Here is an 18,595-nt window from a genome sequence, read left to right on the forward strand (position 1 = left end):
CTAAACCTTCCTGTTTCGTTAAGATGTCATTATCTATATAGATTTCATTACATTGGACCAGTTTAATCTGAAAACTAATAAAAAACTAATCATTTTAGAATATGACAGTATAATGTTTGTAAATACTATGTCGACATTTCAGGAACACGCTTGCTTCTGCCCTGTCATGTTCATAAAGCAGAACTCAATTGAATTCAGTGATGGGAGAGGAAGGGGGCAGAGAGAGAGAAAGAGGAGGGGTGATGTGTGTGTGAGTGTGTGAGAGAGAGACAGAGAGAGAGAGACAGAGAGAGAGAGACAGAGAGAGAGGGAGACAGAGAAAGTGCATCCAGCTCTCAGTCATTCATCTCTCGGGGAGAGGAGAGGAAACTAGCAGGACGGGAAAATAAACATTTTTGAGCAGAAACAAAAAAGTGAAGATTGCTTTCGTTAAATCTCTGACTTCAGAAGCTCCAACTGCAGTTTCCTATTCATCATCTTCTCACATCCACAAATATCCTGCAAGAATTTCCCTTGCTCCTTCTGCTCTGCATGGAGATACTGTTCCTCTCTCTCAACCGGCAGGAAGTGTGCATGCTTTCTTCAGGACCCCTGCACCGCGAGCATCTCTTAAAACTTGAATGTCCTTACAACTCGGACAGAGAGAGTGGTTCCTCTTCCATGCAGCGTGCATAGAGGGACTGGTTGCTTTTTTCGGGAGGTGTAGGAGGAGGTACTACAGGAGGAAGTACCGGGATCAGAGCGCCCCTGGAAGAACTACGGGAAGAAGAAGAAGAGGAGAAGGAGGAGGAGGAGGAGGGCGCGTCACGCTGAGAAAGAGCATCGTCCCAGCCCTTCTTAAAAAACAGCGCTACAGTAATCTTTAAAAAGTGCTGTAGGTGGATTTGATATAAGTGTTCTAGCAAAGTAACCTCCTGCAGTAACATAAAGTAAGAATACGACTTGAGTCCATTAAGGACAAGTTAACTGATATACTATAAGTGATTTGAAGGGATATTATAGGAGTATTTATTTGTCACTCACGCTCACGCTCACCCAGGAGGCTCCAGCACGCCGCAGAATGGATCTCCCACCAATCAGAGGTAATCATAAATTCATCCTGTCGCCATCCGATCTGCTGTTGAACTATTAATGATCTGTGTGACCTTGGGATGAAAAACTTCCATAGGGATTTTTTCTTGAAATACGAATTATTGAAAAGGTTGGAGTAGCTTTGTAAAAGTGCTGGGTATCTATCATGTTGTGCTTAATGTTTAGGCAACAGTCTAAACATTTTCCTGCAGAAATACTTCAGAGATTTTGTGTGGTAAATGTTGGTGAAGTATGGCTCTCTATTTGGCTCTGAATACTTGGTGGACAGGTGGACAGGATGTTCATACATTTTTGCAACAAACAAACACAAGTCATGTCCTATTTTTATGAAAGCATTGCTAAGAAATGTGGCCGCATGCACATTCAACCAGTTTTCAGAGTCTCGAGAAAGGGATAACGTTTTGGTTACTTTCTTCACTTGTCAGATCAAACTGCGATGCAAACAGACTCACAATATTTGTAGATTAAAAAGCAACGTTATATTTCCCCTTTAAACAGACTGGTTTCACCTCAAAAAGGGTGCATCCTGATTATCTGGTTTCCCTTCACTGTTTGATTTGTGTTACATTATACTGCTTTTATAGAAAGATTTAAATCACAATCACATGCATTTCTTTCTCTGCCCTGTTTCCACCTCTTGTCTTGGTGGGTGGGGAAATAGTCGAGGAAGGATGGGTTTCTGAGTCGTGATCATGTAAACTCTAATCTGTTTTGCCTCTGGTGGACACATTGGTCCAAGCTTTCAATTTCATATAAGTGACGGTGAATAAATCATGTTGAAACTTTAATAGTGTGAACAGTTACATTCAGTTTGTGTTTTTCCTCACCAGAAAGTTAGCCGACTTTTAGCCGACTTTTTTATCAATGAAAGGCGTGAGAGAGTGTATTTCTGATGTTTAATCTGCATATTAATCAATTGTTTGACTGCATGTTAACTGGTCTAGCTGTGTTTTAGCAGTGTGTGTGTGTGTGTGTGTGTGTGTGTGTGTGTGTGTGTGTGTGTGATTGGGACATGTGAGGTTGGGATTGATTGTCCTCAAGGTCGGATGCAGAATGTCAATACCCATCTCCGCTGGGGTGGGACTGGAGGGGCGGGTGGAGGAGAAAATGATGGGACGAACTGATGGGGGGGGGGGGTGTGGATGAGAGGAGTGGTATGATTAGAGGAAGGATTGACCAGCGATGGATGGATGGATGGATAGATGGATGGATAGATAGATAGATAGATAGATAGATAGATGGATGGATGATAGATAGATAGATAGATGGATAGATAGATAGATGGATGGATGGATAGATAGATAGATAGATGGATAGATGGATGGATGGAGGGATGGCGACAGTATGTGTGGAGCGGAGGAATAAGGCGGATAGATGAACGAATGATGAAATAGATGGGTGGATAGATGGAGAGAGAAAGGGGGGGTGTGTGGAGGTGGAGGGACTTTTATGCTACAGCAGAGCTAATGCATGGACTAATGCACTACACAACCACAAACTTGTGGAGTGAGAGAAAAGAGATCAACACTTTGCGAAAAATAAAAGAGAGGAAATACAGCAAGTGAAGTGGACATATAACACGTCTTCTTTAGAGTATCAATCATTTACATTTGGAGAAATAAAGTAGTTCTGCTTTGTTATATCCAAGCTTTAGCATTTGCCTTTTGAAGCAGACTTTGCTGCTGTACAAAAAGTTCACAACACTTTGAGTAAATAAATATTGAGCGAGAACATTCTGCAGGATCAGCCCCAAGTGTGTGTATAAGAAGTGGGCGTAGTCACAGTGACGTCATAGTGGTTTGCAGACTACCTTAATGAAGACTTGAGTTTGGCAATTTGTATATCATCTTAGTTTTTGGGAACCGCAGGGAAAGAGAGAGGCTGGAGCGAAGTGCTACCAAACACCAAGACATTTTAGGTCTCTAAAGTTAATTCACTAAATTGACGTGAAAGGGTGAGAGAAGCGGAATGAAAACACCCGCATTGTACAAAGATTTGATAGCCACCTGTCAATCAAGCTTGCCCTTAAGCCATTTTAATGGGAACATAATCGGGCATAAAACTGATGATTGAGATCATGAACTCATATGGATCATTTATATATCAAGTAAGAAGTATGGTCATTTTCTCATAGACTTCTATACAATCTGACTTGACTCCCAACATCAGATTGCTGCAAGTTGAAGCCATGTGTCCATAGATCAAAAGCAATATGACTTAATAATACTCCAAGTTAAGATAAAAAAAACGCTTCAAAACAATATCTGGAGCACTAAATCAACAAACTAGTGTAGAAGAAGCTTCGATATTCAAGGAATGATGGAAGTCCAGAGACAGCAGTTGACAGCAATTACTCAAATCAAATCAAACAACAACTGAGAAACAACAGAAGGTAAATCAGGCTCTTCTGAAGACTCATGGACTCCTTTGATAGCCGTTGATGTTTTATTGTCTTCTTGAACAAAATGAGAGGAATATTGTGACTGTGATAAAGGAAACTGCAGGCTTCTGCTATTTGGGTGCTTCAGGGATTAAGTGTAAATACTCCATTTTAACTCAACATAGAGGTGTCAGAACTATGGGAATCACTGCTTTTTTAGGGATCCATCAGAGGATAATTGTGGCGCTTTTCCACTGCAGGGCCTCGCACGGCTTAGTACGGTATGGTTAGGCCTTGGTAGGCCAGGCTCACTTTATGTAGTGTTTCCATTACAGTTTAGTAACAGGGGTAGTGACTATAGTAACGCAGCGTAGGCGGGGCGATCGACTGTTCGGCGGGCGGAGCGACGCTGCGTAAAACTGCCGTGGCATCATCTTCAATACGAACCACAAAACCAAAACATCCGCCGTTAGCTGTTAGCACTCAGAGCTCACAGCTCCTCATATCTGTTCAGAAACTAGACAAAAGTGAAACAAGTACAAACCACAGACTGTCTGTGTCATGGCGAATACAGTCGCTGGTTTATTTATGTCTGTAGGCCGTTGTTGTGAGTGTGGACGGTCGGAGCATATACAACGTTAGCTTAGCCGATCTCCATTCAGCAAACACACATTTTAAAAGGTTTTTCGCCTGCCGTCTGTCTGCAGACCGGTATCAGTATGTTGTTACTTCGGCATCATTTTGAAAAGTGTATTACAATTAAATCACGGTCAAATATGTTCATTTTGTTGTAGTTGCCCCCTTGCCAGCGATTCTCTCTGACCATTCAGCAGTCGAGAGTGTTATGTCACTAGTTTAGCATATTCAGCCCGGTTGTTGGCCCGGTAAGAACCTCGATTTTGGAGGGCCAGAAAAAAGGTGAAAAAGCAGCCCTGAGCCGGAACGAGCCCTAGTGGAAAAGCAAAAAAAAGCCGACCCAGCTTTTTAAACCGTGCTACGTGCTGCAGTGGAAAAGCGCCATTGGTCTACACCAAGGGCCAGAAGGGCCAAGAGTTGATCAACTATAAATTCATTATCGGGAAAATACAATATAATTCAAATGTATTTACATTGAACAAAAATATAAATGCAACACTTTTGTTTTTGCTCCCATTTTTCATGAGATGAACTCAAAGATCTAAAACATTTTCTACATACACAAAATAACCATTTCTCTCAAATATTGTTCACAAACCTGAAAAAATCTGTGATAGTGAGCACTTCTCCTTTGCCGAGATAATCCATCCCACCTCACAGGTGTGGCATATCATATCAGGTGTGCCTTAGGCTGGCCACAATAAAAGGCCACTCTGAAACGTGCAGTTTTGCTTTATTGGGGGGGTCTGGGGGGGTCCGAAAACCAGTCAGTATCTGGTGTGAGGGTTAGGGTTAGGGTAATGTTGTGAATCGAGTGGCCTGTGTTCGTCGTCCATAACACACGCCTGCCCATACCATAACCCCACCACTACCATGGGCCACTCGATTCACAACATTACCCTAACCCTAACCCTACCCCTCACACCAGATACTGACTGGTTTTCGGACCCCCCCAATAAAGCAAAACTGCACGTTTCAGAGTGGCCTTTTATTGTGGCCAGCCTAAGGCACACCTGTGCAATAATCATGCTGTCTAATCAGCATCTTGATATGCCACACCTGTGAGGTGGGATGGATTATCTCGGCAAAGGAGAAGAGCTCACTATCACAGATTTTTTCAGATTTGTGAACAATATTTGAGAGAAATGGTTATTTTGTGTATATAGAAAATGTTTTAGATCTTTGAGTTCATCTCATGAAAAATGGGAGCAAAAACAAAAGTGTTGCGTTTATATTTTTGTTCAGTGTATAAGGCTCTGAACATGTTCACTTGCCTCTATTTGGCTGGTACTGTGGACTTCTACCTGCTTCTTCTCACTTGTTATCTGATTACAGATATACCACTGTTCCCTTTACACAGAACATGGTGTTGCATAAACCTTGTGGAAGTATACACCGTACCAGTCCAGATTCAGTAACAAAAGCAACTGATGTTTGAGAACTTTAAGTACGTTTTTACCTGAGGGAAAACTTACATTTTAACAAAGTTTATGAGACCAAATACCTAACAGTAAACAAAGTTAAACTTGACAGAAGAGCACAAGCTCGTTGAAACACCTAGAGACCTTTTAATATGCGGTTCAGACAAGTCACTTATACAGAGAAGCAACAACTGCTTGTGATTAAGAAATTCTGACAAGATAATGGTCAGCGTTTCCGCTTCTTAGATATTGACATCTCAATGTTATGGAATAACAATCACTGCAAAGATCTTGAAGCAAAACAGCTAAAGCCATTTAGGTCAACCGAAACATGAAATAAAGCAGTTTTCTATGAGCATATCATTCCCCACCAATTATTGCAGGAACATCAGGATTACATTTCGGCAAACATGAGTCTAATGTCTCATCATTATGTTTTGTATTTAGCTTGTTGGGATCTGGAGTACAACCTGGGTGAACCTTTCATCAAATCATCTCCACATCCACTTCCTCCATTACTCTCTCACGCTTTCCTTCTCTTGTTTGGACTTTCCTTATCTCTGGCTCTACATCTGGCTCCATCCCTTTCTTTTTATCATTATTAGTATCACCATCCCTCACTCATTCTTCCTCTTTTCCTTCATCTCCTCTCGTTCCCTCCCCCCTCTCCCCCTGCCTGGACTTGCTGGTCTGCAGTGTCTATTTCAGTCTTTCCGTTGGGGTCAGATTCGGCACATCCGGTATCTCATCCAGTTTATTGTCATTCAATCCTGCTGTGCTCCCGGAGGGCATCAGGAGGAAGGCCCCTGGGTCTTAGTGCCTGACCGGCCTCACATACAGTCATACATACCCAGAAAACCTTGCAGTACTGTCGTCAAATGTTATGACCTTTTGAAGCTAAAAATGGTTCTTAAATGTGTTCTTCAGAAAGGTCCTGAGAAAGTCTACATCAAATGAATGACGTGCTCCTAAACCGCAGAATGTTTCATTCCTGGATTCTTGCAATGCTGAATGCTGATGTCCTTTGAATTGAATGAATATCATTATAATTATGCACTACCAATCTTCATAAAAGCCCATGAGACTACAAGCCTGTTTGAAAATACCAACAAGTAAAATAATCTTTGACAAATTAAAGTCATGAACGCCCAAACCGAAGTCTGATGAGGAGACGATTTTCCGGTTCAAATATGTAACAGGGAGAATGCTTTCCTGTAGCGATCCCTGATGATATCAATGTTAACGTTAGCTGTTAGCAGCACAGTTCTGCTTGGCTAAATAACAGAGCTAACAGCTAATATAGTGAGGATGTCGACAGTGTAAATCATGCTCAGCATTTGTTTGAATGACAATTGTTTATCTGGAAAGGTTTTTCTATATCTTACATAGTAGAAAAACATTCTAGTCCTGTTTCAGACAACGAATAACGTGCATAGCAAGTCTACCACAATATTTCTCACTACCGATAAATTGCAGAAAAGAAAATGTTCTATGCAACATGATTTGATATACTTTATTAATCCCCGTGGGGAAATTCTTTCTCTGCATTTGACCCATCCTAGTGTTAGGAGCAGTGGGCTGCCATTTTGAACAGCGCCCGGGGAGATGAAAAACATGAACAAATAATGAAATGTTCACCAGATGGCGATCACCAATTTTGGTCAACATCATCCTTCCTGAAGCCAACATATTTCCATACAACCAAGTTGCATATCTTTTTGCAAGAAACGATCAGGTTGTGGGCAAAGACAGGGTCTGCTTCAGTCGTCTGATAAACGGATTCATTATTGAGATTGGCTGTGCATGCAGATCCTGAATTACCCTCACTAGCAACACACTGTGTATCCAAGAAGCTTTAAATCAGAGGAATGTATCTTCTACAACTGTAAATGTGTCAAAGGAAATGTGTTTTCAAGCAGGAAAACAGTTGTAGCATGACGTGCTTGAGGACTCTGCACATCCGGTGAGGTGACTAACGTACATGCAGACATTACATTGTTGATGCAGAAACAATATATTGTGCTAAAGTACAGATATTCTTTAGAGTCAATTCCTTTATGTGGCTGTTTGCGACAGTAATATCATGGCACTGGGAAAACTGCATTTCGACCATCATGTCAGATAGAGTTTACAGAATATGTAGTATAATATATATAGTGTATAAGTGCACTATAAAACATACAGAGCATGTGGTGTTTGGTCAAGTCGTGGCAGTGGTATTGCACTGAGGGAACTTTGCCTTATGGCCTCACTTTCTCTAATATCCTGCAGCCCCTGTCTGGAGTTGTTGCACAGCTGGCTATTCTTATTTCTCTGAATGCAAAACAACCTAACTTATATTCTTCTAAGTCAAGATAAAAAGTACATTTTCCAAAGGGTGTTGCTTTAAACTCGTTCTTGGGATATTTTGTATTGTCTGTGAGGGTCATTGTGAGCTGTTTTATTTCTTAGAAGTTATCCTACGAGTATGATTAACAGAGAAATAAAACTAATTCAGAGAAGTGCCAGAAACGTAAAGGGAGTCGAGGATTGGGACAGCAGACAAAGAAAGGGATGACAGGAGGGAGTGAAGGTGATGTGAGGGGGAGTGAGGAAAGGGTGAGAAATGAGAGGAAGGGAGGATAGAGGAGACGTCAACAGGAAAGGAGAGGAGAGGGCAACCCCTCCTCATTCCAAAGCGAAGGGTCACTGCAGTCAGTTTTAAATAGCCTGAAACCATGATGTCACCGGTGAGAGACGCAGCGATGCTCCGTCCATTAGAACCCAATCGACCATCGGCAGGTCGGTCCAGACTCAGCGGAAGTCAGAGAGTCAGAGACGAGGATCAGCACCGCTAAGAGGTTTCTGTTTACTTCTGACATTTCAATCAGGACAGGGATCAGATCTTACCTCCAACAGTTGTTAGTCATAAGCTTTTTGTTGGGGAAACTCAAAGTATGTTTGCCAGTTTAAGCTAATATAGGAGTTTCAAATCCAAGGCAGTTAGACGGCAGCTTAATAATACAGCTGTGTGAAATTAAGACCATTTCTAACGTGTAATGTTTTTCATGCAAACAGCATTGCATAATATAACACTTCAGACAGAGGACTCTTTTGAAACTGGCAGGAAGATTGGGCAGCACAGAGTATGCAGTGTGTGTGTGTGTGTGTGTGTGTGTGTGTGTATGTGTGTGTGTGTGTGTGTGTGTGTATGTGTGTGTGTATGTGTGCGTGCGTGCGTGTGGGCAGAGGCTCAGTCATTACTGATACTCCCACAGCACAAAGGTCCATCCTCAGGTTACTGACGGCCTCTTGAAACACCAGCTCTCTCTCTCAACCCTGTGACTGTTTCTCTCTCAGTTTGATCTGCTTCTCTCACATTCATTTCTACAGCTTACACGATGCAATGTGTTGGAAATTAATCACAGAAAAAGATACCTTTAAAACCTTTACTATCTTACAAACGGTACCTCTCCCATCTTCTTTTCTCTGTCCTCTGAGGCAGATGTATCCTCTCATAATGTAACATGCATTGGGCCGTCCGCCATGTTGGTTCAGATTTAGATCCACCTTCTTAGTTTTCGAATATGATATTAAAAATAAGTGTAGGTTCTTATTATTTCCAGAAGATGATAGGGAACTTTTGGTGATCATGGTACATTCAGGTTTTTCAGGAAAAGGCAGTATCTGAGGAATTCCTGGCAAGGTCATTACGGAAAACATGTTGTGTATCCGCCCTGAGGCTGTATCCCCCCAAAACAGACAAACAAACCAAACTGAAAACCAAACTTCCTTGGCGGAGGTTTCAATTCCTGAATTAATAACTTTTGTAGTCTTCACCACTTTACTGTAAGATGTTACACACACATTGAACCCTGTGGAGTTTGTTTTATAAAACAAATGTCAGTCTTTCTTCCCAAAATGCATTGTTTGAAGTCCATCCTCGAGGTCTTACAAAGTATCCTTGATCATAAAACATTTGCTGAGTAGATTTCTTTAAAAGCAAAATACAGCATTGTAAACACCTATGTTCACTCTGTCTGCAGACTTCTTCTACCCATGACTTTGTTGGCGCATTGCAGCATATCTGTGCGTGTTACCGCCACCTGTTGATCAGCGGAATAATGTGACACCGATGGTAGGATTGTGTATCGCATCATGCACATCTATGTGAGACAAACAAAACAGGGTCCCAATCATAGAAAATCTGCTCCATAGACAGGTTTACAACTCCACACAGGAACATTAAACACACATGTGGCGTACAACTAAAACTCTACTCTACTCGTATGTGAGAGCAGAGGGTTCTGCCTGCCTCACCCCCCAGCATCCTCCAAGACACACACACACACACACACACACACACACACACACACACACACACACACACACACACACACACACACACACACACACACACACACACACACACACACACACACACACACACACACACACACACACACACACACACACACACACAACTCTCATGCCAGCTGTTGTTGCCAGAGGATTGATAACAGACACTCCCCACACTGAGCATCACTTCCCAAAACAACTGGAGCCCTCAGTGCAGCCAATCACTGCAGCCGATTCAGGTCATGTGATAATGCTTAAGTCAGGGCCACTGAGACATCTTATTTATCCCCCCGGCAATCACTTTATTTATTACTAAGTATTTTTTTAATGTTATATGTGTTTGCTTGACATTGTGGTACAAATATTACACTGATCAAACTACTAACTTATACATTCATAACAATTCTATTTATTTGAACGGATGTCTGTTTCCCCTCTGCAAAATTATAATTTAAGAATGGATTTATCTGAAATTTATATTTTCTTTAATTAATCTATTAATCATTTGGTCTGTGAATTGTCAGATATTGACATCAAAAGTGCAGATTACAAGTTTGCGGAGCTCAAAAGAGTTTTGTTTTTGATCAGAGAAGCAGTCCTCAACACCAGTCGAGGTCAGTCATTTAACTAACAGTAATACACAATGGAGAAAATAAGAAAATTAATACATTTAGCCAATGATGTCAATGTGGAGACATGGACGCTACAAAGAAGATGTGTCATATGTTTTTGCTCAGAAATTTGAAACATGTTGATATCAAAACAGTTTTTAGATTACTTTGACAGCACATGAATGCAGTACATGTTAATTTAAGAAAGTAAAACAGTTTGTGTATTTGCCCCTAATTCGGACCCACTGAAACATTTAATGGGTTCTTTTTTTAGCCCATGCTAGACGCTTTAATTATCACAAAACAAAACCTTGCTAAGTACATATCAAGGTGGAACTAGACCTTCAAAATAGATGTTTCAATGACTTGAATTGACTTGAATGCTCCACTACATCTTGCCTTAGTTGCATAGTCCCAAACTTTTTGACATGACTTCCAGTATTGTTGGGAAGGACCAGCTCAACCAGTAAGTAACAATGAGGTCATGTAAATGGACGGAAGGCCTCTTTCTTTTAACAATTAGATGGACTGATAGACGGGCAGAGTATGCGCGGGCTGCAGACACCGCTCTGCCTGATGAGATTAGTCACCAGGACTTCTCCTCTCTCCTCGGACTAATTTGAAAATGCACCCTCATCTAACCAACCTGAGCCTCCTTATCTGCTCCTCTGTGGCTGGCCCTCTGGAAGGAGGGCTCTGAGAGATAAACACAGAGACATGCTGGAGGGTAGAGCACCTTTGTGCCTAAACTCCCCTTGGAAAGCCTTGAGGACAGGAAGAGTTTTTGTTTTGTTTTTACAGTCCGGCTCACTAACCACGTCTCTTTCCTCCCAGTGATGGATTGCCGTTCTTGGGTTTCATCCACGTCCCCATCCCTTCTGTTTGCTCCTCTCTTATTGCTTCTGCACTTCACTTTCCTGAGGCCACTTGTTTGTCCTTTTCCTACTTTCTCTATTGAACTGTTTGGCTGTACACAACAGGGCAAGAAAACAACATGATTCTTAAGCATCCTATCGTTATTTTTTTAAATTGTTGTTGGTTTGTATTTGTTAAATGGTTTGTTACATATACAAACATCTTTGGATATAGGGTTGATGACACGTTTAGGTATTTGTTTCAGTATCTGCTCTGCTGCACATGCAAAGTACTCAGGTTGGTTACTCAATACATATTTGCAGGACAACAAATCAAACTTATCAGGAAGCAAGGGATAACATAAACTGGCTAAAAGTTGTCTTCAGGCAAAGTTATGAAAAAAACGAGTTTGTTTGATGTGTGAAGGCAAAATAGCTAATAGCTATTCAGAACAGCCACAAATAAAGCAGCCCTATTATGCTTGTTAGGGTTTTCCCTCTCCTACATTATAGTGTGTTATATAGGTTTTTGTGCATGTAAATGGTCTGCAAAGAACTCCATAGGACCCCCGAAAATGAGCATAACAGGGCCACTTTAAAAGACATCCACACCTGGCCGATCTCTGCTTGAGAATTTTCGGATCCGGAAAGTTGAAAACATGTTGGACACAGCTTTGATATGAGATGACCACCTTTGAACTAAACAATATAGATTTAAAAGTGTCTGGCAGGAGAAACATTAGTCTGGGCAGGAAGTCTTTGATACATTAACAGCGTATTATGAATGTATCTGCATTCAAGTGGCCTAAAATGGTTACTTGCCTCTGCTCCCTCTTACCTCCTCCTCCATCTAATCTCATGATCTGAGCTGCTTTTAATGCATTTCCATTTGGCCTCATTACTCTCCGAGAGGACGGGCACCATGTGAGGAGAAAGCCAGCTCTCTCTCTCTCTCCCCCTCGGCCACTTGGCAGGGCTGCACTGTGTGTACATGAGCCTGTATGGATGTGTGTGTGCAGGAGTGTACAATATGTTTGCATGTTGCATGAGAGGAGTTTGTAATGATTTTAAATTACACACACATTATTTTTTCCAAAGCAACAGATACCAAATCATTATTTTTTTATCTCCAGAGTTCTCTCTTTCATTCAGGGCTCATCTGATGTCTGAGCAGGGAATCAAATCAGCTGCCTACTTGACTAGATGTGGACCCTTTTTTTAATTGTATTAAATGTAATGTTTTTTGCTTATGCATTTACTCCACTCCTAAGCAGTTTGGATTGAGCTTTCATGCATTTAGTTGCAATCACTACCAAACATTTAAATGAGTAAAAAATGCACTAAAATATAATCTCACGCAGAAAGCAAATCATGTGTAATTCCACCTATTATTTTCATATAGGGGGACATTAAGTGCAATAGTTAGCTTTTACCATAACTACATTTTTTCCAACTTTGTTCTCGTTAGCCTTTGAAGAGTACCAATGCAGACACTTTAGGTTTTCGAGATGTCTTTGAGATTTCAGATTTGTTGAGTTTTATTTATTCTGAAAACACAACAAAATGCATCTCATCTTTCAACAAACAAGGCAAACTTTCTAATTGAAAACAATTCACCCAAAAAGTAGATTTCTTGATTTTAAGGCAGATTTTGGTAGCTATTGAGGAATCCATGTTTTAAGGCATGTCCTGTATTGTCCTCAACATGAAACCATGGCTGCTGATTAGTTTTAACCAAAGACAAAAGTGCACTTTGTATAGCTGCTGTTATCTTGAATGGCATTGATACAAATACATATAAGACCTGGAAAGGAAATCTGAACTCGTTCACCAGCAACACATCTGTTGATTTATGAGGATTTGGTTAGGACCTAATCCTGTGACTTTACAGTTCCTCTATGGTCTTTCTGAGGCTCTCTGTGTGCAGGTGGGTTTCCTCCATGTCAGCAGCAGCTGTGTTCAACAGATGCTAAATTACAGTGTGGACCTCATGGTCGTATCTCTCTGGTTCTGGCAGGCTAATAATAGCGTTTTTCTGAGCAGCGGAGAACCTCAGTGTGCCTGTAGCTGGTGGTTGTGTGGAAGCTGGACTGCCAAAAGACATCTTTATTCATGTGCTGCTGATTTTTGGAAAGTAATAGGTTGGCCATTTGTGGTGTTTGGACTACAACATTTAAAGGGTTGAACCTCTATGTGTTCAGTGTTCCTGTTTGGTGTATGGCTGCAACTAATACTTTTCTCTATTAATGGATTGTTTGGTCTTGGAAATGTCAGAAAATTGTGAAAATAACTGATTCCAAAAGCCCCAATTATATATATTTTTTTCTAGTTAAAAACATAAATTCCCATGCATCAGCATATCTGTTTAAAGCAGGAAAATGTCACATGGAAAACAGTTCTCGAAATTGGTTCTTGCATCAAGTAATGTGTAGAGGGAATAGATGCCTAATGAACACACCTGTATGTGAAAAGGTTCTGATTTAAAGGTAAATACATAATCCCTAACACGCTTCCCTTGTTGTTTGTCTGCAGGTTTATCTGATGTGCCGTGAGTGTTGGGAGCAGTGTGCCCCAGCCCCCCTGCAGGATGGACCCCCCCCACTCCTTCAGGATGGAGCTGGACAGCATGGACCTCCAGCAGGTTCTGTCCCTCGACCAGATACGTGCCATAAGGGCCAACAATGACTATGTGGAGAGGCCCGTGGCGTTGGAACCGGCAACCGGGTCTGGCTTTTTCTATGCCCATGAAGAACGCTACACTCATGGAGTTTACCCCCACTACCCCCAGCCTTCCTTCAACCAGGCCCTGCCCCGCAGCCAAAGTCAGCAGCAGCACGCTCACTTCGCCCACTTAAGTCGTTCCAGTACCATAAGCTCTTCCATGTCTCGGACCAGTGCCAACTCAGACCAGCGGCTCCTGGCAGGTTTGACACCGTCTCACTCTGGCCTCGCTTCGGTGGTCCGATCTCAGCCCAAAGGAGAACTCAAAGCCGATGTTTCCTTCGGTAAAGGCCTGACGGAGGACGAGGCTGAGCTGGGCCTTCACTTGTTCATCTGTGAGCGGTGCAGTCGCTGTAAGTGCAGAGAGTGCTGCGCGCCCCGCCGCCTGCCCTCCTGTTGGGCCTGCGGGCAGCGCTGCCTGTGCTCGGCTGAAAGCGCGGTGGAGTACGGGACCTGCCTGTGCTGCGTTAAAGGCCTCTTCTACCACTGCTCCGCCCAGGACGACGAGGATAACTGCGCCGACCGGCCTTGCTCCTGCGCTCCAGCTCACGCTTGTTCCCGCTGGAGCACCATGGGGCTGTTAGCGCTATGCCTGCCCTGCCTCTGCTGCTACCCCCCTGCCCGGCTGTGCCTTGCCCTGTGCCAGTGTGCCCATGACCGCAGCACCCGCCCCGGCTGTAGGTGCAGCAACACCAACACCGTGTGCCGCAAGATCTCCGCCTCTAACCCTAACCCCGGTCACCCCTCGCTCCGCAGCAAGGCCCTAGAAAAGCCGTTATGACAGGCCTGGATGTTTCCTTGTAAATCTATTTCCCCTAAGCCGTCGCCAAAGCAACGCTGTCGCCAATCAACAATGCCACAGCTGACATTGTGACGACAATGCCATCGTGACCCACCTACCTACGGCAAGCCAACCAACCAACTAACCAATCAACTAACCGCAAAGTCTTCACCTAATGTACCTTGATTTACTTCATCTCCAGCTCAGGAGGGACCAAAGCTTTACTGTGCCTGTTCATGTTGGAGACGTCAAGCCTAAAAACAAAAAAACCCGAAGAAGAGATAGGTGTTGGGCTTTGCTGGACAGCCCTTCAGCCTTAACCAAGACTTCCTGACAGAAATCTCCACATTCTGTGGTTTAATCGGGACATTAAAATCTATTTATTTATTGTTGAACCTCCTTCCTCCCCACCCTCTGCAAAGAGAACGCACAGAGGCAGGCAATGGACCAAATCAGGAAGGAAAGACGCCTGCGGCGACGTGTATGGTCAATGCCAACAGAGTTTCTGTCCTCCAGAAAAGAGAGTCAGAAGAAGCATGGGAGATTGAGGACTTAGAACACAATGACTGTCAGAAAACTCCACAAAAGGTTGAATAAATAAATGTTGTGCCGCAGTGCATATCTTACTGGGACTCTTAGCAAAGCACCGAGGCATAAAGTGAGAACAAAGACACTTGTAACAACAGTTAGACACCAAAAAGGGACCATGCACTGTACGAACTGAGAGTATTTCAATGCTATTAAGCTTATTTGTAAAGGAAAAGCACTGTGAGGTAGATGGACAATGTTTACCCCGGCAGCCAAGAGCTGAAAGGGGATTATTTAACCGGAGGGAGGGTGCATTCATTGTCACTAGGCAGCGCGAGTGTGTGTTTGTGTGTGTTTGAGTGTGTGTCCTCCTACAGTACAACAGCCTGTGTATGTAGAAGCTGTGTGTATGTTGTTTTGTCAGCAGAAGAAGCCTCCCTTGTCTTATTTTTAGCAGCGCTGCTTCAGTGGAGCTCTGAGGGTCTGGTCGGGTTTCTGCACAAAGTCAGTCTGTCGCCAACCTCCCTCCTCTGACCGACCTCCGTCACTGCCCCCCCACCCCCCATCCCTCTCTCCTCCACGGCCATTTAATCCACTTTCCTCCAATCCTAGAACCAAATCCTCTTTTCTCAGAACCATCTGTGTGTCTTGTTGTAATTCAGGCCGTCAGTTACCTTAATCCAGAATGATTTTACGGTGGGAAAACAGAAGATTTAGTTCCTCGATTCACAACGACACAACACCAATCCTGCCATCATGGACATACAGTAAATCATTTCCAATGCAAGAGTAATGTTTGCAAAGGGACAACTTTATTTGTACTCTAAACCAATGTTCCGTTTCCAGAGGATTTTTTAAAACTCTCATCTAAACCAAAGGTGTTCTCAGGATTGTCAATATTTTAATTCAGGGGCCATATTCAGAACACTTCTCTAAAGAACAGTGTGTAGGATTTAGGATCTAGAGAGGTTGCAGGTTGCAACAAACAGAATACCCTATATATTAACCATTTAAACGAGTGTGGGAGAACTACGGTTGCCTTCAGGAAATGTAAAACCAAGTATAGATTTTTCGTTCTGAGCTACTGAAGAAACATGGCGGCCGACCCAGACCACATGAAGATATAAAGGGCTCATTTTATGCTAACTGCAACACTTTGTTTCTTAGTTTCAGGTAATGAATGTTGAATTTTTGCCAAACGATCCAGATAAAAGGCTGAGTAAGGAGTAAAAAAGTGTGCTTAAGTAAGATTAGCTTAGCTTTTAAGCATTACAAACTAGCGTATGAAAGTGTTGGGTGTTCTAAGACTTCTAAGCCACTAAGACCTAAGAAAAATCTGTTGCTCCAACTAATATGCCGATAGCAGAAATAACATGATAAGGAGCTTTTAAAACGATACAACATAAAAATAAATACAATTACAACCTATCCCAACCAGCTATAGCCAGCTGATAAGAGGCGTATTTCCCCCACACACCCTCACATCCCTCCTGCCTCGTCCGTCTCTCCTCTTACGCTCTGAGGGCTAAAAGCCTCCAGTTCCTGGTCCATGGAGAGTTGATCAAACAGGCAATTAGCTTCATGATAGCTCTTAATGGGCCGGAGAAGAATGGAGCGTGGGAGGGGAGTGAAGTGAGGGGACAGGATGAGTGGAGTTGTGGTGTTTGGCAGATGGACAGCTGATGGGGAGAGGGGGAGGCTGGCAGGAAGGAGAAAGAGGTTGGATAAAGGGAACGAAAAGAGGATGTTGACGTCTCCAGTAAGACAGACGGAGACCATGCATGCTCGGTAAAAATGATATTTTTTAGGTTGAAATTGTCGCTTCTTCTTCAGCACTTCAGGTACACAGTTTAAATGTAATGTAAAGTGTAAATGCGACATCAGTGCATGGCTCTTCTAGGAAGGACAAGCTGATAAAAACAACACACAGCGGCAGGTGTATGCGTGTGTGCACATACATGTTTTTAAGCGTGTGTGTGAGTTTGGATGTATATGGGCTTTTCTCTGTGTGTGTGTGTGTGTGTGTGTGTGTGTGTGTGTGTGTGTGTGTGTGAGTGTGTGTGTGAGTCAGGGTGTGTCACCTATGCAGAGAACAACCCGATTTGTTAAATGTTACTTTGCTATATTTTTATATGTAAATATGGGCTATTAACTGTATAACTATTTTTATTCTGCTATATTTTGTTTCTATGAGATTGATATTATTATGGCTGTTTTTTCCATTTTATTGAAGATTTACTTATTTACTGTCCACTCGTGATCAATTCATGGACTTTATGGGTGACCCTGACAGCAAACAAAAACTATAGCATCATTTTATTACCACATGCCACATAGTATAGCTCAGTATAATGGCTTGGTTTTAACCTATTTGAAACAAAAGCTCTGATCTCTGTTCCTTATCCTGGCCAGCTAAAATGACCAGTCACACTATGGCCACCTAAATTATAAAAATTCTCAAAAATGACTATTTCTCATTGGTCTAACATTATAAGAAAGTGAGTAGAACAATAAGCATGACTTCATTAACTGTGGTAAGACATGTCCGTCCCCCCCCCCCCCCCCCATGTTTCTGTTCCCACTGGATTCACTTTGATGGACAGGTTGGCTAACTGTGGAGGACACACTCAGTTTTACTTTGGCTTTTATTATTTTTAAATGTTGCAACTTTCTCCACTGGCGCGTTCACACCGCAGTACTTTTCCCACTTTAGTTCCGATAGTTCCGAAATGTCGCGTTCACACCAAAAAAATCCGGAACTAAAATGAGTTCATGAGAACCTTTTCACCCCTTTTCCGTCCCTGCTAGAGAGCAGGGACTTTCGTGGGAGAAAAAGGTTCCTATTTCTGATTGGCTGGGCGGATTGCAAACCACGCCCCGTAATACTCCCAAAAAGTGTTGTGAAGCCGCCATTTTATTATCCTCGCATTAGCATTATTAGCATTAGCATTAGCCCAGCGCAGAAACGCAGAGAGACTAACTTATGGCAACACAAAATAAAACATGGGAGCGGTGGAGATGAGGAGGTGTCGGCGTTCTGGCGATTTACTGGGAAGGCTTCAGTAGAAGCTGCTGGGACTCCCCAACTCCGGGGACTTCCGGCCGGGGACTTTGGGCGGCAGTATACGCCGTGAAGTGGTTTGCGGCCTGCCAGTAAACCCAAAGCAGAAGAAGAAGAAGTGACGTCAGCGGCTTCATTTGCCTAATCCTCCCCCAGGGATTTATTCCGGTGT

General features: G+C 42.7%; 1 protein-coding gene across 1 annotated transcript; it reads left to right on the forward strand.

Annotated features, from left to right (window-relative positions):
- The first annotated feature begins 305 nt into the window (after positions 1-305).
- Positions 306-18,120, forward strand: LOC117536045 (protein sprouty homolog 3). Its single transcript, XM_034200769.1, has 2 exons — positions 306-1,082; positions 13,865-18,120. Exon 2 carries the CDS (start codon positions 13,920-13,922, stop codon positions 14,832-14,834), a length of 915 nt encoding a protein of 304 aa, XP_034056660.1. The 5' UTR covers positions 306-1,082; positions 13,865-13,919; the 3' UTR covers positions 14,835-18,120.
- The last annotated feature ends 475 nt before the right edge of the window (positions 18,121-18,595 follow it).

The sequence above is a fragment of the Gymnodraco acuticeps genome, unplaced genomic scaffold (assembly GCF_902827175.1).
Source record: "Gymnodraco acuticeps unplaced genomic scaffold, fGymAcu1.1, whole genome shotgun sequence".
In the NCBI taxonomy this organism is placed as follows: Eukaryota; Metazoa; Chordata; class Actinopteri; order Perciformes; family Bathydraconidae; genus Gymnodraco; species Gymnodraco acuticeps.